The sequence below is a fragment of the Microcebus murinus genome, chromosome 12 (assembly GCF_040939455.1).
Source record: "Microcebus murinus isolate Inina chromosome 12, M.murinus_Inina_mat1.0, whole genome shotgun sequence".
NCBI lineage: Eukaryota > Metazoa > Chordata > Mammalia > Primates > Cheirogaleidae > Microcebus > Microcebus murinus.
The window spans coordinates 60,321,315-60,343,247 of NC_134115.1; the positions used below are offsets into that span (position 1 = coordinate 60,321,315).

At 45.5% G+C, this 21,933-nt stretch overlaps 2 protein-coding genes across 6 annotated transcripts in view; one reads left to right on the forward strand and one right to left on the reverse strand.

Annotated features, from left to right (window-relative positions):
• POLR1E (RNA polymerase I subunit E) overlaps positions 1-12,167 on the forward strand; it is a 37,629-nt gene extending 25,462 nt beyond the window's left edge. For both annotated transcript variants that reach the window (XM_012769105.2, XM_076008852.1), the window contains 8 exons: positions 2,640-2,698; positions 3,813-3,957; positions 6,345-6,452; positions 7,059-7,155; positions 7,647-7,780; positions 8,997-9,078; positions 9,899-10,030; positions 11,780-12,167. In XM_012769105.2, the coding sequence (XP_012624559.2) occupies positions 2,640-2,698; positions 3,813-3,957; positions 6,345-6,452; positions 7,059-7,155; positions 7,647-7,780; positions 8,997-9,078; positions 9,899-10,030; positions 11,780-11,939 (917 nt within the window). In that variant the 3' untranslated portion in view covers positions 11,940-12,167. The remainder of the gene's footprint in view (positions 1-2,639; positions 2,699-3,812; positions 3,958-6,344; positions 6,453-7,058; positions 7,156-7,646; positions 7,781-8,996; positions 9,079-9,898; positions 10,031-11,779) is intronic.
• A 743-nt stretch (positions 12,168-12,910) lies between these two features.
• Positions 12,911-21,933, reverse strand: part of FBXO10 (F-box protein 10) — a 42,182-nt gene continuing 33,159 nt past the window's right edge. For all 4 annotated transcript variants that reach the window (XM_012769092.2, XM_012769096.2, XM_012769095.2 and 1 more), the window contains 3 exons: positions 20,719-21,032; positions 19,380-19,561; positions 12,911-16,589 (listed from right to left, as the gene is read on the reverse strand). In XM_012769092.2, coding sequence (XP_012624546.1) covers positions 16,415-16,589; positions 19,380-19,561; positions 20,719-21,032 — 671 coding nt within the window. In that variant the 3' untranslated portion in view covers positions 12,911-16,414. The remainder of the gene's footprint in view (positions 16,590-19,379; positions 19,562-20,718; positions 21,033-21,933) is intronic.

Here is a 21,933-nt window from a genome sequence, read left to right on the forward strand (position 1 = left end):
CCGGCTAATTGTTTATATATATATATTAGTGGGCCAATTAATTTCTTTCTATTTATAGTAGAGACGGGGTCTCACTCTTGCTCAGGCTGGTTTCGAACTCCTGACCTTGAGCAATCTGCCTGCCTCAGCCTCCCAGAGTGCTAGGATTACAGGTGTGAGCCACCGTGCCCTGCCAATTCTTTTTCTTTTTTGTAGAGTTGAGGTCTCACTCTTGCTCAGGCTGGTCTTGAACTCCTGACTTCAAGTGAGCCTCCTGCCTTGGCCTCACAGAGTGCTAGGATTACAGGGTTCTTAATTCTTAATTGTTGTAGTTGGAGTCGAGGTTTTAGAATTTCTGGTAGATGAAGAAAATTGCTTATAGGTTAGATAGTAACTTTCAGATTGATGAAAAGTGTCTACACTAATTTGGCTAATCCAGTGGAAAAAGTTGCATTGTTTCTTCGCTTTGTTATCTTAGAATGCGCAGGGCTAGGGTGAGATCTTTTGACATGATAAATAAGAGGGTCAGAGTCAAGGGGTTCCTGTTCCCAAATCTCAAAACGTGAATCCTTATGGTGTCCTTAAATACTGAGAACAATGGCAGGGGAGAGTGTAGGTAGGGAAGGATCAGTATAGATTTGCCTGAAATCTTCAAAGGTGTTAGTTCCAATTTTATTCAAAGTAGTGGTTCCAACTCTTTTAAGAGTCTGATAAGGACCTGGATCTACTTCCCAGAAACATACATAATATATAAAAATATATATGGGATTTTACACATAATTGTAAAGGGCCCTTAAGTCCTCATACCCACCTGTGAATTTCCTGGGGAACCATAGGCTTGGAGCCTATGGTTAAAAATGCCCTGCTTTGTGAACAAATAGAACTACCTTTTTTTTTTTTTTTTTTTTTTTTTTTAAGAGACAGACTCTCGCTCTGTTATCCAGGCTGGAGTCCAGTTGTGGAATCACTGGATAGCTGGTGAGTTATCACCACAACCTTGAACTCCTGGGCTTGAGCAATCCTCTGCCTAAGCCTCCCCAGTAGCTAGGACCACAGACATATGCCACCATGGCTAGTTAATTTCTTTATTTTTTGTAGAGATTTTATCTTGTTATATTCCCCAGGCTGGTCTAGAACTTCTGGCCTCAAGCAATCCTCCCACTGTGGCCTTCCAAAGTGCTGGGATTACAGGCTTGAGCCACTACGCCCAGCTAACTTCATTTAAGTTATTCTCCAAATGTTCTTGTACATTCTAAGGAGGCAAGGAAAATTGTTTGTTGATTAAACACATTTTTGTTTTTATATGTAAGCAATTTGTAAATATTGGTTTATTCTAGCTAGCATACCCACACACAAAGCATTTATATTGGGTCCTTACTGTGTGCTAGTCACTTTTCTAAGCACTTCGATGCACTACATCACATACTTCACACAGTGGCCTTCTGGAGTAGGCACTGATATTCTTTTTTTATCAGTGATGAAACTGGCACAAAGGGTAGATGACTCAGGTGAGGCCACTCCAGAGCTTGTGCTCTTGTTCACTAGATTATACTGCCCCTTATTTGAATACATTATGGAGGATTAGAGAGCATCATGTAAGTAATACATACCTCATGTTTAGGCCTACTTTTAGGTCTATCAATAGGACAGCAAAACTATTTACTAGAAGGAGCCAGGGACTTGGTTTCTAATTTTATCTCTGCCACTGCCTGGTGAACTGACTTGGGGCAAGTCATTTCACCTGGAGGCCTCATTTTTTTTTATTTGTAAAATGAAGAAGTTGGACTACATGACCCCCTTCATTTGACTTCCTAATCTATTCTCCAAATTCTCTGATTATATATGAAAGCTACATATTAAATGTTCATGGCAGGGTGAGGTGGCTCATGCCTATAATCCCAGCACTTTGGAAGGCTGAAGCGGGAGGATCGCTTGAGCCCAGGAGTTCAATACCAGCCTGCGTAGCATAGCGAGAACCCGTCTCTACAAAAAAAATTAAAAATTAGGCTGGGTGTGGTGGTACACACCTGTAATCCTAGCACTCTGGAAGGCTGAGGCGGGAGGATCACTCAAGGTCAGGAGTTTGAAACCAGCCTAAGCAAGAGTGAAACCCTGTCTCTACTAAAAATAGAAAGAAATTAATTGGACAACTAAACATATATATAAAAAATTAGCTGGGCATGGTGGTACATGCCAGTATTCTCAGCTACTCAGGAGGCTGAGGCAGAAGGATTGCTTGAGCCCAGGAGTTTGAGGTTGCTGTGAGCTAGGCTGATGCCATGGCACTCTAGCCCGGGCAACAGAGTAAGATTCTGTCTCAAAAAATAAAATAAAATAAAATAAATTAAGATTTAGCAAGGTGTAGTGGTGCTCACCTGTAATCCCAGCTACTCAGGAGGCTGAGGCAGGAGGATCACTTGAGCCCGGGAGATTGAGGTTGCAGTGAGCTATGATGACACCACTGTACTCTAGCCTGGTTGTACCCTATCTCCCAAGAAAAAAAAATGTTTACAGTATACATTCATATTAGGCTCAGGGAAATCCTATAGGAAAGAAATATATTTTTCTTAGATTAACTGTTAAACAAATAAATACTATTACTATTTATAGACCTTACAGTTTACTTTTTTCTTTCCTTCTGTTTTTGTGTGTTTTGATAGATGAATCAATTGAGAGTGCACTGACACTAGAGAGCCAGACCAGAACTTACAGAGAAAAGGTGAGTATGACAAAACTAAGATGTGGGACCTTAAGCAAGTTCGTTTTGGGCTTTGGATTTCTCCATCAGTAAAAGGGGCTTACTGAACTCAGGGGTCTCCCTGGCTGTTCCCTGCACATTTAGTGTGTGGTTCCCTGGACAATCTGTGACTGCAGTCTTCCCTGGTCTCACAGACAGCAGTTCTGCCCCTGCCAAGGGCAGCTAAATGCAGCTCTGTGCCATTGTTTGGTATTGTCCTCTGGGCTGATAAAGGTGAAGCATAACACTTGTTTTCAGGACTTAAGTTTGTTTCAGAAAATACTGGATGTAGCCTGAAAACTTTCACGTTAAAACAAAGTAAACTTCGGGATTTTTTTTTTTTTCACTCTGTTGCCCCAGCTAGAGTGCAGTGGCACCGTCATAGCTCATTACAACCTCAAACTCCTGGGCTCAAATGATTGTCCTGCCTCAACCTCCTGAGTAACTGGGACTACAGGCGTGTGCCACCACACGTGGCTAATTTTTCTATTTTTTTGTTGAGACAGGGTTTTGCTCTTGCTCAGGCTGGTCTTAAATTCCTGCACTTAAGCAATCCTCCTGCCTTGGCTTCCCAGGGTGCTAGGATTACAGGTGTGAGCCACTGTGCCTGGCCAAACTTTAGGATTTTTAATGCAGAAGTTTCCTACAAAGGTCAGCTAGCTCACCCCAGGATGGCAAACTGATTGAACCTCTTGTGCTACTGGGGCACTCTATTGAGAGGGGGTATGAGGCTACCTCCAGCTTTGGGGGAAGGAGCAAGTGATCTTTTATGGGTGTCTTTTATGGGTGTTGGATGGGAGAATGCTAACCTGTGGGCCACAGATTTACCAGCCCTGGGTCTAATGAAGTCTTTTCATTTTGCTGCTGATGCTGTTGATTTGTACATTTATCATTTACTGTGAAGTAAGTACTTCACATCTGTTAGTAACATCCTATGCTCACAATAGTCCTAGGAAGTGATGAGCTATGACTCTGCCTTATTTATAGGTGAGGTGATGATGGTTCAGGGATATTGGGAGTTTTTCTGTTGTTGCACGGCTAGGAGTAGCAGTTCCCGCCATTCTGTCTCTAGTAACCAGAGTTGTCTCTTGCACAGATGGATTCTTGTATTGAAGCCTTTGGAACCACCAAACAGAAGCGAGCCCTGAGCTCCAGGAGAATGAACAGAGTTGGCAATGAATCTTTGAATCGTGCAGTAGCTAAGGCCGCAGAGAATATCATTGATACGAAGGGTGTGACTGGTAAGCAATTGGAACTTGGGCTTTCCAGCTGCCCATGATGACAGCTTTCTCTTCTCTTGGGATCTTTTATCCACCCCAAAGGTGGGATGGTGGGAGTTAGGGCTGAATTTCTTCTTGCCTCTTGCTGAATGCCTTCTCAGGGACAGGCTCTGGAAGTAGAAAGAAACATCTGACATGGCCCTGCCCTCAGCTTACAGCTGAGTAGAGGACACAGGCAGGGAACAGACATGTGCATGCTGTGTTCTGGGTGCCAGGGTTATATCCTGCTGGGCACAGAGGAGGGAGAAGGCCTCAAGTCTCTCTTTGTGAGTCACAGGGAGACTTTGGTCAAAAAGGCTGATGTGCTGATGATGAAACAGGCCTCCACAGGAGGTGTTTTACATTGGGGTTTGTGGATCTTTTTCTGGTCTTCAGCACCTTCGGTATTTAATTGTATTATTTAAAAATCTATTTATTGCTCAAATACATATAAGATCAGAAGAGAAAGCTTATGTAAGAGCAGTTTTTCTATTAAGAACGGAATTCCAGGCCGGGCGCTGTGGCTCACGCCTGTAATCCTAGCTCTTGGGAGGCCGAGGCGGGCGGATTGCTCAAGGTCAGGAGTTCAAAACCAGCCTGAGCAAGAGCGAGACCCCATCTCTACTATAAATAGAAATAAATTAATTGGCCAACTGATATATATATAAAAAATTAGCCGGGCATGGTGGCGCATGCCTGTAGTCCCAGCTACTCGGGAGGCTGAGGCAGAAGGATCACTCAAGCCCAGGAGTTTGAGGTTGCTGTGAGCTAGGCTGACGCCACGGCACTCACTCTAGCCTGGACAACAAAGTGAGACTCTGTCGCAAAAAAAAAAAAAAAAAAAAGAACGGAATTCCAGTAATATTTAGAAAATCTTTCCACACCATGTGATTATTTAAATATTTTCCTATGTTTTCTTTTAGTACTTTTCACAGTTTTATTTTATTTTATTTTTTTGAGACAGTCTCACTTTGTTGCTCAGGCTAGAGTTCTGTGGCGTCAGCCTAGCTCACAGCAACCTCAAACTCCTGGGCTCAAGCAATCCTTCTGCCAACCTCCTGAGTAGCTGGTACTACAGGCATGCGCCACCATGCCCAGCTAATTTTTTCTATATATTTTTAGTTGTCCAGCTAATTTCGTTCTATTTTTAGTAGAGATGAGGTCTTGCTCTTGCTCAGGCTGGTCTCAAACATCTGAGCTCAAACGATCCTCCTGCCTTGGCCTCCCAGAGGGCTACAGGCATGAGCCACAACGCCTGGCCCATATTTTTTGACATTTAAATCTTAACTCAGTGAATTATTTGTTTGTTTGTTTTGGCATATTGTACAGATCTAATGTTTACCCTCAAGGCTCGGTCATCCAATAAATCTACTTTTATATTTTCCAAATGATTAGCCAATTGTCCCCAACTCTATTCTTTGCTTTTATAAAGGGTGAGTTTAAAAAATCTTTATCATCTTCATCATTTCATTACATTCTTAAAACAGTTAGCTGTGTTCCACTTCATTGTTCTGTTTCTGTAGCAGCACAAAGCTCTTTCGATTACAGTAGCCTTATAATCTGGTTTAGCATCTGATAGGGCAAATTCATTCTTCACCTTCATTTTTATTTTTCAAAAATGTATTGGCTGTTTAACATGCTTTTTCAGGTAATCTTAAAAATTATTCTGTCACATTCTCTCAAAAATCCAATTGGGATTTACATGGGGAGAATCAACATCTTTACAATTGTGTTTTCCTCTCCAGAAACGTGGAAGTAGGTCTCTCTATTTAATCAAAGACATACTTTAAATTAAAAAAAATTTTTTATTAAGTTTATTGTCAGGTATTAAAGGACATTTAAGAAGAAAATTAATTCATATTCCCATCATTCTACCAGTCCAACTTAGAATTTTTCTAAGTTTTCTTTGTCATCTTAGAAGTTTTCTTTGTCATCCTTGTCTATATGCATATTTCTTACATGGTTATTGTTCTAGGGATGTTATAATTTTATATTCTGAGGGTTTTTTTATTCGTAATATCTGGCAAAATTTTCTAGAAGTTAAGCCATTAAGGGCTATTTTGAATATCCCTAATGTTTGGCTTCTCTCGTATTGTATTGTAAATGTTTATTAGCTTATCTGTCTCTCCCAGCTACTGCAAGTTACTTGAGGGGAGCCATGCACCTCGTCTGGGGCTTGGTTAGTGTTTGCTTCATGAGTGAACGTGGTAGTCCTGGAGCCTGTTGGGGAGGTTGTGTCACTTTGGCAGAAGCATCAGACTTGGGATTTCTAGACCATTTATGGTCTTGTCTGCACAGACTACAGAGTGTATTGGGGAACCCGAAACAAACAGGATGATACTGACACTAATTTTTCCTTTATTGAAAAGCGCTGGTCAGTGATGCCATCCACAGTGACTTGCAAGATGACTCTCTCTGCCTTCCTCACTGCTATGCTGATGCAGCCAAGCCTGAAGATGTGTATAAGTTTGAAGATCGTATCCTTCTTGTGGTAGAAAAGATGCCTTATTTCACAAGTTGGGATGTTTGCACATGAATGGCATAGCCAGGATCTCTTAAGGGTATGTGTGGCCCTGTGACATTCACAAAAGCTGCATCCAAACCTTTGCACTTGTCCCAGTTCTACTGCCAGAAGACCAACTAGGCTTCCTCACTAGCTGATGGACCCATTCTTTAGCAAAATGGCAACTGTCCGCAGCTTGGACCTGGCAGAGGGTCACTCTCCATAAATAGTTGTATCATGACTTTGGAGTTGGCCAGTGCCCAAAGTCGGGCAGACCATTCTTGTAATGGGAATGGTTGGAGCTTAGAATTTCACTACTTGTTGGCTCTGGTGAGATGGAAAATGCCTGCAGTGGCTTTGTGATAAGAAAGAGAAGGCAGAAATGCCAAGGCAGGGAACCAGCTCTGGGCTGGGAGTTTGAAAACTGAGTCCCCCAGCTCTGCCCTGATATGATCTGTCCTGTGTGATCTTCCCCTCTCTGAGCCTCAGTTTTCCTGTATCTAAATGGGGCCACTACAAGACAGTCTAGCTAGTTGGCTGTTTCCATTTTGCTTGGATTGTGTTCTTGACCTGTAACTAGTTCTTTCCCCTGTGGAGTATGAGGCTCTTCAGAGCCCGTCTGAAGCTTTCAGGAACGTCACATCAGAAGAGATATTGAAGATGATTGAAGAGAACAGGTACCCCCACTTGGGCAGATGGAGAGTCTGGGAAATGATGTTGGCACACAATAATAGACACTAAGCAGGACCTTTGCATATCAGTCAGTGAAGAGGTATGTCTGTTCAGATTCGAGCATGAAGGAGTCAGTGTTTTCTTGATGTTGGGGCTTCCAGGAGCCGTGCTGGGTAGCATTCAAGAGAGAGAGTTGGCCTCTGAGTGCAACTGGGCAGAGGGTTGTAAGGCCTTGTAGTGTGGCCTGCTGCCTGCAAGTTTTCCTGGAACACAGCCCTGTTCTCTTAAATAGTATCTATGGCTGCTTTTGCACTAAACAGCAGTTGAGTAGTTGCAACCGAGGTTATATGACCCACAAAGCCTAAAATACTTACTCTCTAGCCCTTTGCCCATGGTTCCTCCTGTTGTAAGGAGTGTGCGCCTCTAGGGTGCCTGCTTTTCTCATGGTGAGTTGTCTTTCCCGGACACATGGCTCCCTTTCCCTTTCTTCTTTCAGCCACTGTTCCTTTGTCATAGAAGCGTTGAAGTCTTTGCCATCAAATGAAGAGAGCCGAGACCGGCAGGCCCGATGCATATGGTTTCTGGACACCCTCATCAAATTTCGAGCTCAGAAAGTGATTAAGCGTAAAAGTAAGCCCATGGTAGAAATTTTATTCTAGGTATTTCTACTCTGTTATTTGTCTATAATTCTTAGATCAACTTTAATGAGCAAAGAGAATGGATGTGTCTAAGTTTTTAACTGTCTAACAGTGAGATTCCTATTGGTACTGCGGATGTGCTGAGAGGATTTGCCAAGCTCTTTTTTCTCTCTGGAACTGTTTTCTCATCTCAACGTGGGGACAGTTGGATTATATGATTGCTCAGGGCCATTCCAGAGATAATGACAGTCACTACTTCTTTTCTGCATGAGGCAAAGTATAGTATCAAGGTCAAATCAAATGAAAACTTTGAGACTATTAGAAAAAACATATGTTTATGCATATATATATATATATAAAAGCTCATGAAGACTTGTGGCAGGTTTGTGTTGTGTCAGCTTAGTTCTGACTAACAGAGGAGAGAGTCAGTTTCTAATAGCTACTCCAGTATCATCTGTAGCCAGGGCCGTTGTGGCTGCCACCAACTCACACCCACCCAGAGTTGGAACCCAGCAGGAGACATCTGTGGTTTTAGGCACAAGGTGTATTCAGATTGGGTTTCCAAGAGATTATATTCATATTTTTCAGTATAGTTATGTATTGCTTAATGACAGGGATATACATTGTTAGCGTGTACTTACACAAACCTGGATGGTATAGCCTTCTACATACCTAAGCTATATAGTATAATCTATCACTCCTAGGCCATAAACCTGTGTAGCATGTTACTTTACTGATGGTAAGTATTTCTGTATCTAACCATGTCTAAACATAGAAAGAGTACAGTTACAATCTTTTGGGACTACCATCATATATGAGGTCTGATGTTGACTGAGACGGCACTTGACTATATCTGCTTGGTTCTTATTCTCACATTTAAATCTCCCTTTTTCCTTGGGCTTTCTGCACAATTTATTTGTTTTCTAACATCTTAGTAATTCAGTGTCCTTGGCCTCATTTGAGTGTTTTTTCTTTCCTGTTGCTGCCCCATCATAAATGTCTCTCTGCACCTACGATCTGCAGGCTGAAACACAACTGAGCATATTTTCATTTGGAAGCAGCTGTTTTGTGTCATGGGTCCCTGCTTCTCCTACCACCTGGTTCTGTTCACTGCAGCGGCCCAGCTGTTGGCCTCTTCTCCCAGCTCATGGCTGAGACGTGGCTGAGGGTTTTGAGACAAATTGATGAAACTCAGCTTTCTGTTGTAGGTGCCCTGGGACCTGGAGTTCCACACATCATCAGCACCAAACTGTTGAAGCACTTCACCTGCTTGACTTACAACAATGGCAGGTAGGGGGGTGGTTTCTGGGGGTTCTGCCTGTGAAGGAGAAGCAGGTGGGGGGTGGCAGTGAAGAGTAAGGGGCTAGGATTCAATTCCATGTCCTCAGAGATGTGGTGCTGAGAGATTACTGGCAGAGATTACTGCCTTTGGAAGGAGCTCTGGATCCAGCAAGTTTAGGAAACACTATATAATACGTACTTTGTCCCCCCCTTGGAAAAGTTCACACTATCTTTTGGGAACATGGGAGGCTCTGGGACATCCTGCAATTAAGATTTGTTTCACTTCACATACTTCTTTCAAGGAGCCCTTCCTGATGGCCCACATAACTAGTGTTTGTGGAAAGGCGGCATTGCAGGAAAGGGCAGGCCAAGGTGGTGATTTTGGGGAAAGACCCCAAGCTGCACCCTGGGCTTCCTTTTCTGCCATTTGCTTGGAGTGTGTTTCCTGTTCCTGACTGTGCTTAGAATAATCGTCAGCAACTGAGTTTGGGATGACTTTTCCCAGCAGCCCTGCCTGGCAGGCAGCAACAGGCTCAGAGGGCCATCACCAATGTGAAGCTCTAACAGTGCCTGGGGAGAGTGTAGGTGCAGCTTCTCTATCCCACTTGGAGGGAATCACTGGGATTAGCACACTGCTCTACTGTGTGTGAGACTTGGGTACCTTGGAAGGGATAAAGAATGCTGCCCAAATTCCTTTTCCTTTCCCCAAGTTGGGAAGACATTGAATACATATGAGAATAGGCTTGGATGTTTGTTTGTTTTTTTTTAACTTTTGGGGAAATTTTTCGAGTTTAATTTTGTTTCTCCTTTATTGCCACTGATTTTGCAGTTTACGGAACTTAATTTCGGATTCTATGAAGGCAAAGATTACTGCATATGTGATCATACTTGCCTTGCACATAAACAACTTCCAGATTGACCTGACAGTGTTACAGAGGGACCTGAAGCTCAGTGAGAAAAGGTGAGCACAGCAGAATAAAAAGAAATACACCATGGTGCCTTGGTGTATTTATAGTACCATGGGATGTTTAACATACTAACTGCCTTGTGAGTTGTATTTAACTCATGATTTTGAGTTTTGAGCCTGGGGCCTCGTGAAGCATATGTAACTCACCCGTCTCTTCACCTTGGGAGCCAAGAGAATTATTTTTCAAGTTGCATATAACCCGCACACATAAAGCAATAAAAAATAAAAAGTTTTTCATTAAATTAGAAAGGATCATTTTGTTTTTGAAGTTTTTATTCTGTTTTCGTAATAAAACACCGTGGCCCCAAGGAAAAAAATTTTTTCCAAGTATGGCAGTCAGTGTGTTGATATGGGAAAAACTTGGGACCAGCAGATAATTTTCAATGAATAAATCATTAGATGAAGGAGCAACTAGATATTACTGAGCACCTTCTCTTTGCTAGGCACAGTGCTAAACTATGTCATATTATCTCATTGATTTCCCTAAAAATCAATTGAATAATCTGAGGTTCAGGAAAGTAAATGACTTCCTCAAGTCACACAACCAAGAGGGGAGTCAGGCTTCAGACCTGAGCCTTTCCATAGCATTTCATTCCTGAATAATTGAGCAACCTCCATTCTCTGAATTGCTGGCACTGGGGAGAGGGATTCTGTATGGTTCTCAGGGGTGGAACCTAGGGTTGGAAGTTATAGGAAAGCCCAACTTCAGCTTACTAAGAAGAGCTTTCTCAGAATCAGATGGAAAGGACTGTCAGGGGAGGTGTTCAAGGCAAGGCAGAGCCACTGGTTAGCAGAGTTGTCATGTTTGAGCTTCTCTGACCAGATAGGAAGAGCTGGTAGAGATAGATGACCTTTTAGGCTGCTCCTAGCCTTGCAGAGGGATTCAGACAGCAGCGGGCAGGTGCTGAAACACACCTGCTGAAACACACATGGCCCAGGCTCTATCTCTGATGTCCAGGGCTCTTCGGAGGCAGTGGGGACAGCTGTGATCTGTGATGCTCTGTGTCTAGGAGGCTGGATCAGTGAAGAGAGCCCAGCTCCCTGAACAGGGCCCCAGGAACCTGAACTGTGGGGTCAGGTGGCCTTTGTCAGTGTTTTCAGGGCATCTGATATCCAAGGACCCAGATGATGTTCCAAGAAAACCTGTGAAAACACTTCCCAGGGGTGGGGAACCTGTGGCCTCAGGACTACATGGGGCCTTCTAGGTCCTTAAGTGCAGCCTTTTGACTGAATCCAAATTTTACAGAACAAATCCGTTTAATAAAAGCATTAATCCTTTATTAAAAGGATTTGTTCTGTGAAGTTTGGATTCAGTTGAGGAGCTGCACTTGGGAGATTGTTCTCAGGGCTGTCTATAAACAGCATTCCCACAGGCAGTAAGGTTGAAAAATGAAAGAAAACAAGTACTCAGAACCTGTCAAATTCTATAAAGTGCTCAATCCTGGTTGCTTCTATAGGAGGTAAAGAAAGTTATTCATAGGGGTCTAGATACCTTGGCTTTCTATCACCTATATGGATATTTTCTAACGGCAACACATGCAAATGAAATTGTCTGACAGCTCTCGGGGTTGGGGGTGGGGGATCCTGCCTTACTCTCTGCGGGAGGATTTGCTCCTTCTGGCCACATCTGGGATTCTGTCTTCATGGCCTGGAGCATGAATGTGCTGCCCCCTCCTACCAAACCTCCCTGAATGGCCACATTGAGGGGTCTCTCTCCATTTGTTCTGTTTGTTTCCTCCTTAGGATGATGGAGATAGCAAAAGCCATGAGGCTGAAGATCTCTAAAAAAAGGGTGTCTCTGGTTGCCGGTGGGGAAGAGGATCACAAACTGGGCACTCTGTCCATCCCGCTGCCTGCAGCACAGACATTGGACCGCCAGTCAAAGCGGAGAAGAATTACCTAGATGTATGCTTTTCAGACAGCATTTTGACCACATCATAGCCACTGGTTCTGTTTATTTTTATTTTTAAAAAGGAAAGAAAAAAAGAAGCCTTGCTTTGGCACAGGTATGAAGCCAGAAGCCAGCATCCCAGTCATGGCTGTCTTACACAGAAATAGAAAGTGACAGCCAAGTTGGACTTCATCTCCCTTCTTTAGTGTTGCAGTGATTATAAATGGCAAATGCTTCTCATGTTGGTTCACATGTGTGGGGATTTGGGAGGGTGGGGCCTGGGGAAGTTGGAGACAACAAATCTCACCAGGCTGAACCCTGAGTCAAATCTGATGGATGATGGTTTACAAAGAGAAATTTGAAGTGCTGTGCTTGGTTCTACAATGGCCAGGGGACTGCGTGGTGAGGAGAGGGATCTCACCCAGCAGGGCTGGAGAAGGTGGCTTCAGCCTTTATCAGTAGCTGACTATGGGTCACCAGTGTGATGGGGTTGCCACAACAGGCTGACTTACAGCCTATGGTGATAATGTGGAGCCAAGTCAAAGGCAGGAAGTGATGACCCCACTCTCTCTGCCTGGCTGAGAGGTCACATAGAGGGCAGGGGTCAGCTTGGAAAGCCATACTTTGAGGAGGTTGCATCATTCAGGGTTCAGTACAAAAAACAGTTGCTCTAGGTATCTTAAGAAGAAAGGAGTTTAATATATGGATAAAATGCTATCAAATTGTTAGCAGGGCCAGAGGACTGGGAATTAGGAGGTTGCCTCTGGAACTGCTGAATTCAAGAGCACACTGCTGGGGTTGCCATTGGAGTCAAGAAGCCACTTCTGCCCTATAGCTGCTGCTTAAATTCGTGAAGCTAGAGACTTGACTCTGAAATGCTGAGTTCAGCCACCAATGCCTCCAGTACCTACGTGCCCACCCCCTTGCTTGTTAGCACAGGCAGCCAAAAGATCAGGAGGCTGGCCTCATTGTTTCCTTCTGTATAAGAGCCTGGTTTGCATCTAGAATTCTAGCAGCAAGGGAGTCTTGGAAATAAGTTTCAGCTGTCCAGCCTCTAGTTACAGGAGATGAATGGATGTACCTGCCACTGGGGAGAGAGAATGGCCTGTATCCACGTGGGTGCTATAAAGACAGGAAGGTGACAGGAAGGCTTAGGTACATGGCCCAGGCTCTGTCTCTGATCTCCAGGGCTCTTTGGAGGCAGTGGGGACAGTTGTGATCTGTGGTGCCCTGTGTCTGAGAGGCTGGATCAGTGAAGGGAGACAACCCAGCTCCCTGAAAAATGAGTGGAGGAAGTTTACACACAGCTGAGCTGTGTGTTAGAGTCACAGGGGAAATGAGTCGTGAATGAGCTTTGGGACAGGTGGTTTATTGTCTTTGAGCTCTGGGATGTTGTTACCAGAGCCACTTCTGTGGCAAGACTGCCTCAGATGTGTTTTTGCCATGCTTCTCTCTTGTGTCTCCATTGATTTCTGACCTGGGTAGGGGACATGTGAAGCTTATTGTCTCCCTCCAGCTGAGGTGTGAGCAGAAAATCTACATGCCTCTTGTGTTTCTTTAAGCTATTGTGAAAATCAGATATGTGACTCCACATCGGGGAAAAACTATTAATACCTTTCTGTGAGAAAAGGACTCCTAAATGTGCTTGTAGGTTAGACTGTTTGCATGACTACTTTTTAGATTCTGAAGACTTTGATACGTTGAGGCTTAATTTCTGGGACTGTTTGGCCCACAGCATTTGGGCCCCTCTGAACAACCTCTGTCCTAATGGGGACCTCTGTCCTGGCCTGTCTTCAGTCACCTGTGCACAGACTGCTAACATCGAGAGGGAAAGTCTAGGATGGCAGATAAATGTTTGTCCTGGGTGACAGCAGGTGTGTCTCACTAAAAGGCAGAGGATACATTCCCAGAGGTTGACTGAAAGCAAATTTCTATACTGAGGTCTCTGAAAGGCTGAAATGAGTTTGAAATAAGTTTGGAAGGCTCAAAAGAGGGTGCTTGTTCAGCCCTGACATATTAAGTGGGCATTGTCTGTTGAATGAGTCATAGTACATGAAGTGTGCTTTCCTTTCTTGGCAAGGTTATTAGGCAGTAAACACTTGTAGAATAATGGAATTGTATTAGGTTTCTTCTAGCTCTAGACACCCATTTGTTTACTAACACATTCACAGAGGATACCTTGATTGATAGGTTATTTGCCAGAATGTCTCCCAGTGTCCTCATTGAAAGGGATCTATGAACTAGCTGCTGGTGATTCATAGTTTAAAGAACTCCTGTATATTCTTTACCTCAATTCTCCAACTGTTAATACTTTGTCCCGTTTATTATTTGCTTTATACATTGTTAGATTTCTCTTTACACCATTTGAGAAGAACATCCTACCCTTTTATCCGTAAATGCTTCAATGTGTATAGCCTAAGAATAGGGCTTTCTCTTCCATAACCATAGTCCATGTTTCTCTAATACAGAAAAAGCAACAGCAAGACAGTACTATTATCTAGCCCACAGTTCATGTTCAAGTTTTGCCGATCATTGTGTCTCTTTGGTCTGGTTTAACCTGAGACTGTTCCTCAGCCTTTGGCTTTCTTGGCCTTGACATTTTGAAGAGTGGGGTAGGTTATTTTGTAGTGTTGTCCCTCTATGTGGGCTTATCTGCAGAGAAGGCGGTGCTGGGCCTGCATTTGGCCACCTGGGAACTCCAGTGTATGCCCAGACCAAGGAAAGGCCTGCCAAAAGTGCCTCTTTTAAAATATATAGAACTTTATTTTGGTTATTGAGATTTTCATCAGTACTTAATTCACAGAAAAGTCATTTCTTAAAAAATAATAAAGGCAGCATTTTGTACAGCAACTGACATTGGGGCCACCAAACAGAAGTGCAAAGGACAGTGTGAGGGATAGAAGGAGCAGCACTCTTGTGCCCACGGTCCTTAAGGGGAGGCCAGTGCTCCTGGCTCCCTCTCCCCCTCCCATTCTGCCCAACAGAGCAGCACCTAGGGCCTCATAGAACCAGCCCGGAAAGTCATCGGCCACGTGCATGACAGCAACTCCAACGGGCTGGTAAAGGCCCCACATGGAAGGCTGAGTGGGAGGGGACCGTTCAGGCGAAGCTGGCCCTGCATCCAGCCCCCTTCCTTGAGCAGCAGCCTGAGCCTGCCTGGCTCTGGGACCTTGACACATTCACAGTACAGTTCAGTAAAGTCCTTTGGGAGCTGGCTTTGCTTTCTCCACTCAGGCCATTTATCCCTATCCCAGCCCAGGGTTGGGATTTGGGGACACATAGTTGTGGCCCTACCTTCAGGGAGCTCAAGAGGCAAGTGGGTGGGACAAGTTATGGATCTGGATGGCTCCAAAACAAGGCAGAAAGTGCTCAGTACCCTGAGAGGGAGCAGAAAAGGGGCTGCTGGGGCTCTGAGGAGGACAGAAGGCAGAAGAACTGTGTGGGGACAGCAGTGTCTGAGCTAAACCTTGAGGAACCAGCGGGGCCCAGACACGTGGAGATGGCAGAAAAGGCATGCTGGAAGGAGGAGAGACCAGGAGCCAAGGCACAGAGTAGGGAGACACGGCAGGGTCAGTAAAGGCCGGTGCCCGTCCGCGAGAACATGGATATGTACCAGGGGCCCAGGCACCCCTATCTCCACAGGCAGGTGCCCAGGAGGGGCAGCTGGCATGGGTGTGCTCATGTGGGATTTGAATGCTCCTTGGTAGGCAGCGAGCTAACGTCCTCCTGAGTTTGGGAGCTCCTTGAGGACAGAGTGGAGCCCTGTATGTCCCTGCCCAGCCCAGCACCTATCTGCAATGCCTGAGTTGCCTAAAGGGAGCCTTCTGCCACCTGCCCCTCCAGTTTCCAGCATGTCCCCGTCATCCCTGAGGCAGCCTTTCAAGAGGGGCTCCTGTTCCAAGCCCCTTCCCTCCCTCATAGGTCCATGTCCAAGTCTAAGACAGCTGCGGCCTTAAGTAAACCCAACTCAATTCCTTTAGCCTCCAGAGGCAGCTGGGAGGGTGTGGTGGGTCCCTGCACGGATTGAAAGGGACAGGTCTGGGAAAGGGGAACATTTTGGGACAGTTATCTCTTTCCACCTCACTAGAGTCACTTCCCTCTGTCAGGAGTAAATCTGCTCTTCCCTGAGCAGAGTCTAGGTTTGGTGTGTGTCAAACATGGTACCCTGTAATGCAAAGAAAAATCTGACCAAAAAGCTTCACATATGATTTGAGTTTCCCCAAGTCTTTGCAATCCCTATAGGTGCTTGAGTAATTGGAAACCCACCAACTTCTATCTCTTTTTCTCCTTGAAAAACATTTCCAAGTTCTTTCCTGCTGAAGTGGAGGCTGATGTGATTTGGAGGTTTCTAGTCCCAGGAGGCCTGGGACCTGTTTTATCAAGGGAGTAGTTAGAGGAGGGAAAGGCCAGAGGTTTCTCAGGCACTATTTTTGTCATGGGTCTTCTGAGCACCTGTCAGGGCCTGGGCCTGAGGCAGGTCTCCGTCCTCAGAGGATGGTGCAGAAGATGCTGCGGTTGCTGTGGTAACCACCTTCCACACGGGCTGTGATCCTGGTTGCCATAGCTGTCACCTTCTGCCCATTGTGGGCTGCAGAGGGGCCTCTGAGAGAGTTTTCAAGGTGAGGCCGTGCTGGCGGGTTCACCAAGCGCCATGTATCAGACCTAGAGGTGCAAAATGAAAGTTAGTGAACTCTTTGAGGTCTACAGCATTTGCTGACTACCTTACACAATCTTGCCTTTGACTCCAGATCAATGGATCCAGGTATTTAAATCTGGGTGTAGGTTTCATCTCCCAAGTTAGTGTTAACCCACATAGGTGGGATGTGTGAAACTAAAGGGCAGAAGTCCTACATTTCAAGTCTAGTTCTGCCTTGAATTCTGCATGTAACCTTAGACAAGCTCCCTCTATGGGGCATAATTTCCCCATCTTTAAATAAAGATCTGGATAAGGTCAGTGTTTCTTTCTTTCTTTTTTGAGACAGACTCTCGCCCTGTTGTCCAGACTGGAGTATAGTGGCATGATCATAGCTCACTGTAGCTTCTAACTCCTGGGCTTAAGTGATCCTCCTGCCTCAGCCTCCTGAGTAGCTGGGACTACAAGTGTGCACCACAACGCCCAGCTAATTTAAAACAATTTTTTTGTAAAGACAGGGTGTTACTATATTGCCCTAAAGCAATCCTCCCTTCTCAGCCTCCCAAAGTGCTGGGATCACAGGTGTAAGTCATTGCACCTGGCGCAGTGTTTTTTTTTTCTCTTACATTTTCATTTTTTTAGCTGTAATGAATGCTTATAAAATCTTTATTCATAATCAACAAAAACTAGAAACTACCTAAATGCCCTTCAGCTGATGAAAAGATAAACCAACCATGTGGTACATCCATACAATGGAATATTACTCAGCAATGAAAAGGAACGAATGACTTCATGCAACACCTGGGATGACTCTCAAATGTGTTAGGCTAAGTGAAAGAAGCCAGACTGAAGACTACACACTGTATGATTTCTTGTCTATGACATATTGGATAATGCAGATCAACAGGGGATAGAGGTTGATGGGATTTCAGTCATTTGAGCTCTTGTAGAGAGTATGGAGGGCTGAGGAAATCAAATGGCAGTGAAGCCTTGGTCAGGGTTTCTGTTGTTTTTGAGTTACAAGGAACTGCCACTTACACACACCAAATCTCAATTAGCTTAAGGCCACGACAACGTTGTCTTATATGTATTGTTATGATAATAAGGTTATAATGAAGGACTGGAAAGGTGTGGACAGAGTGGAGTGAGTAAACAGGCCCGGGGTATGTTGAAAAAAGCGTACGCGTTTGGGTTTGGCAGAGGGGAGTGTTCCTGGAAAGGCGAGATGAAATGAGAAGGCTGGAAAGGAAAACTGGGATCTTAGCGTCCACAGTGGACAAGTCTGCGCTGTATGCTGTCCCCAGGGGTCTCCAAAAGGGGAGGAGGATGTGAATCCCAGGGAGTCCACAGTGGGATCTGCTGGGATGTGGGAAGAAAATATCAGAATTTCTATTTATTTTATACTTTAAAAATGACTATTTTGGGGAGGGTTTATAATGTAGATAATACAAGTAAACAAATATATGAGGGGGTTTCCTCACAAAATGTTTTTACTGAGTGTGTGTGTAATACAAAAAGTGTGAAGATCATCACTATAGAAAACAGGAATCCACCAAAGGATTCTGGCCATGTCTGGGACATGACCAGCTCTCAATTAGACAGATAAACCTGGCAGTAGGGGTGGCCAATAGCACGGAGACCAGGAAGGAGGCTGCTGCAACAGGACAGGTGATGCAATGCAGAAGCGACACCACCAACAGTAATAATCGTTATTGCTTTACAACCAGTATAGCAAAGCACTGACCAATCGTAAGAGAGTCCTTTCATGAACAACTAGAACGGCTGTACCGGTAATATGGCCCACAGGTCAGGGTAAGAGGTGCTGAGACATGAATTAGGGTTTCGGCAGTTGGGGAAGAGCATTTCAGAAGCAGAATCGAGGGGACCTGGTGATGGACTGAACTCTGGAACTCTGGGAGAAGAAGGCAAAGGTTTTTTCTTTTTCTTTTCTCTCTCTTTTTTTTTTGAGACAAAGTCTCATTCTGTTGCCCAGGCTAGAGTGAGTGCCATGGCATCTGCCTACGTCACAGCAACCTCAGACTCCTGGGCTCAAGCAATCCTGCTGCCTCAGCCTCCCAAGTAGCTAGGACTACAGGCATGCGCCACCATGTCTGGCTAATATTTTCTATATATTTTTAGTTGTCCAATTAAATTCTTTCTATTTTTAGTAGAGACGGGGTCTCGCTCTTGCTTAGGCTGGTCTCGAACTCCTGACCTTGAGTGATCCTCTCGCCTTGGCCTCCCAGAGTGCTAGGATTATAGGCGTGAGTCCCCGAGCCGGGCCGAGGTAAAGGTTTTATTGCCAGAACACTGAGTGGATGGAAATGTCATTGAATTGGGGAACACAGAAGGACCAAGATGGGGACGATGACAGGGAGGCAACCAACACAATGAGGCAGAGGCACTAAAACAAGTGCAACAGTAGCAGCAGCAACTAACTAACTCAGATATTTAGCAAGGTCATATGATCTTATTTTATCCTAAATTGCTGCCACAAAACTGGATATTATGAATTGGATTTTACTAAGGCTCAGAGATGTTAAGTAACTTGCCCAAGGTCAAACAGCCGGTAACTGGCAGAGTTGAGATTAGAAACAACATACCCCAGACTCTTAAAAAGCCTGTTCCACTAGGGAGTCAGGCGCAGGTCCTCAGCCCAGACCTGACATAGCCCAAGCACAGGCCTTTTTCGCCCACAGCTGGAAGCTGGCATGACTGCAGGGAGCAAGGGCAACCACAGTCATTGGGCCTAGGCCTGGCTTCTCCAGTGACCTTACTGTGGTTCCAGAAGACAGGTTCAGGCAACCCCAGGCACTTACTTTTTCTTGAAGACCAGGAACTTGTTGTTTTGCATGACACATTCTCGGTTGTTTGAGATCTGCTGAAAGATGGTCTTGTTGGTTTTGCCCTGGAAGATGATGTTCTCCTGCACCAGGGCCTTGGCGCGGCCTCGCACTGCAATGCCATAGGCCCGGAATGAGTGGATCCGGTTCTTTATGACCTGGGAGAAGCAGCCAAGAGGCTGTCACACCTCAGGGACTCACAGACTGCTGTGAGCCAGGCAAGTGAATTACCAGCTATAAAACTGAAAGGTAAGAACATGCTAGGTAGGTCAGCATACAGCCACAGGAGCTCAAAGAAGGGTATGGAGCACAGCCTGGGGGAGCCAGGGAAGGCTTCCTGGAAGAGGTGACAGGCAATTTGTAGGAGTTTATCAGATGCAGAGCAAGGAGAATTTCAGGAAGAAGAAACAATGTGCAAAGGCCTGGCACAGGGGAGGTGATAACCAGAAGCCAGGGCCACTGGCAACCCAACTCAGGCAAAAGTGTGCCCCTCTCTCCTTTCTCTGCTCCCACAGGGCTCAGAGGCAAAGCCAAGGAATTCTTTACTGCCTGCCTATGTCACTGACTCATAAAGTCACAGAGCTGAAGACAGTCTTTGGGATTGAAATTCCACAAGGACAGGGACCAGGTCTGTTGGGCTCAGTGCTGAAATCTTCCCACCCAGCACAGTGCTTTGCACATAAAGGTGCTCAGGGCTCACAGTCCCCTGCGGAGACACGCAGGTAAAGGAGCAGACCCGCGGCACTGTGGAAAGTGCTCCGTGAGGCGGGTGCTGAAGCACCGCAGAAGTCCAGGACAGGGGCACCTCAAACAGCCTGGGGGGGGGGAGGATGGGGTCAGGGAGTCTTCCTGAAGAGACAGCTAAGCCGAGGACTAAGGTACGAAGGGTATTCCGGGTATACAGGGAATATAGTGTGTGCACAGATCCTGAGATAGGATTTCTCTTCTCATTAAGCACCTACTGCATATCAGGTTCTGCGTAAGATTACTCTGTCAGGGACAGAGAACTGAAATAGCCCTGACCTTGACCTGGAGACCAGGAAGATACCTTGGAAGGCTTCCAATACCATGAGTCTAGGAGGTGACACCTCCACCCCTGGCTTCCTGCTAGTGAACTCTTGTTCATTCTTCAGGGCCCAGTTCATATGTCCTTTCCTGTGTGAAATCCCACCTACATTTCCCAGGCTGAGTTTTGGCACAAGGAATGATGTCCCTTGTGGTACTGAGTGCTTATGGTTCAGCTTCTCAGCAGAGGGCAAAAGGACTGTCTATAGCTGTGTCCTGTGTTGGCACCATGTGTCACACACATACTCACCTTAGTGTCAGACCTGGGCAGCAGCTGCAGCCCACTGCCCCGGTTGCCAATGATGTCATTTTCGATGACAACGGTGCTATCGCCCCTGGTGATAATGCCATGGCCTCTGTTGTCGTAGATACCATTGCCCCGGAGTTCCACCTTGCACTGGGCCTCGACCTTGACCCCACTCTGCCGGTTGCAGGAGATGCTGTTGTTGGCCACACGGGTGGGCTGGCTGCTCTGGGCCACAGTGATGCCTCTGTCCCCATTAGCGTGGATCACGTTGGTGAGGACATGCAGTGCTTCGCTGCTCTGGACGTAGAGTCCCGAGGCTGTGGGCAGAGGGGTTGGGGAGCAGGGAAAGCACAGGGTGGTCCCAGGGTCAGCCCTGACAACCCCAGTCAGGAAAAGCTTTCCCTGAATTGTGCACCCCAGGACAGAGGTGGAGAAAAAGAGGTGGTGACACTTGGAAGGAGCCCTTGGGTTTGTACCTTCCAAGCTGATGACAAACAGCAGGAGGAAACCCAGGATCATCAAGAAAATTCTGTGCCTTCTGAACTAAGTCCTTATTACATGTACCTAGGGAGAAATGATGTGCAAAGACCCCTTAGGCTGAGCTGTCCTATGGCCCCAGCTCTCAGCAGTGATTGATGCCTCCTGCAGCATCAGCACCTCCCGCTATGCGCACCTCCCGTGCTGGGGCACTCGCTTACCTCCTCAAGGCTGCCCGTTCCACCTCTCTATCTACCTGCTAGAAAGTTTATTTTCCTTCCCATAGGAAGCTGGCATTTGCCTTCCTACTATAGCTGGGACTACAGGTGTACACACCACCATGCCTGGCTAATTTTTCTATTTTTTTGTAGAAACAGGGTCTTGCTCTTGCTCAGGCTGGTCTTGAACTTCTGAGCTGAGATGATCCTGCCTTGGCCTCCCAGAATGCTGGGATTACAGGCATGAGCCACCCTGCCCGGCTTCCAGTAAATATTTTTCAATTCAAGAAATATCAAATACCTACTACCATTTTTATCAGGTTTAAGATAACAGGGATTTCAAAACACACTTATTATTCTGCATCTCTAAGAAAAATCGTTGCCAATTAAACCATGATATGCCATCAACTGCAAGACACATCTCACCAGAGATGTTAAAATGTAAAAAATGTGTCTTACAATTGATTTAAAATGTTGTGTATGAGCATTGGTATTTGGTACTGCAGGGGCAGGGGGGACTGAG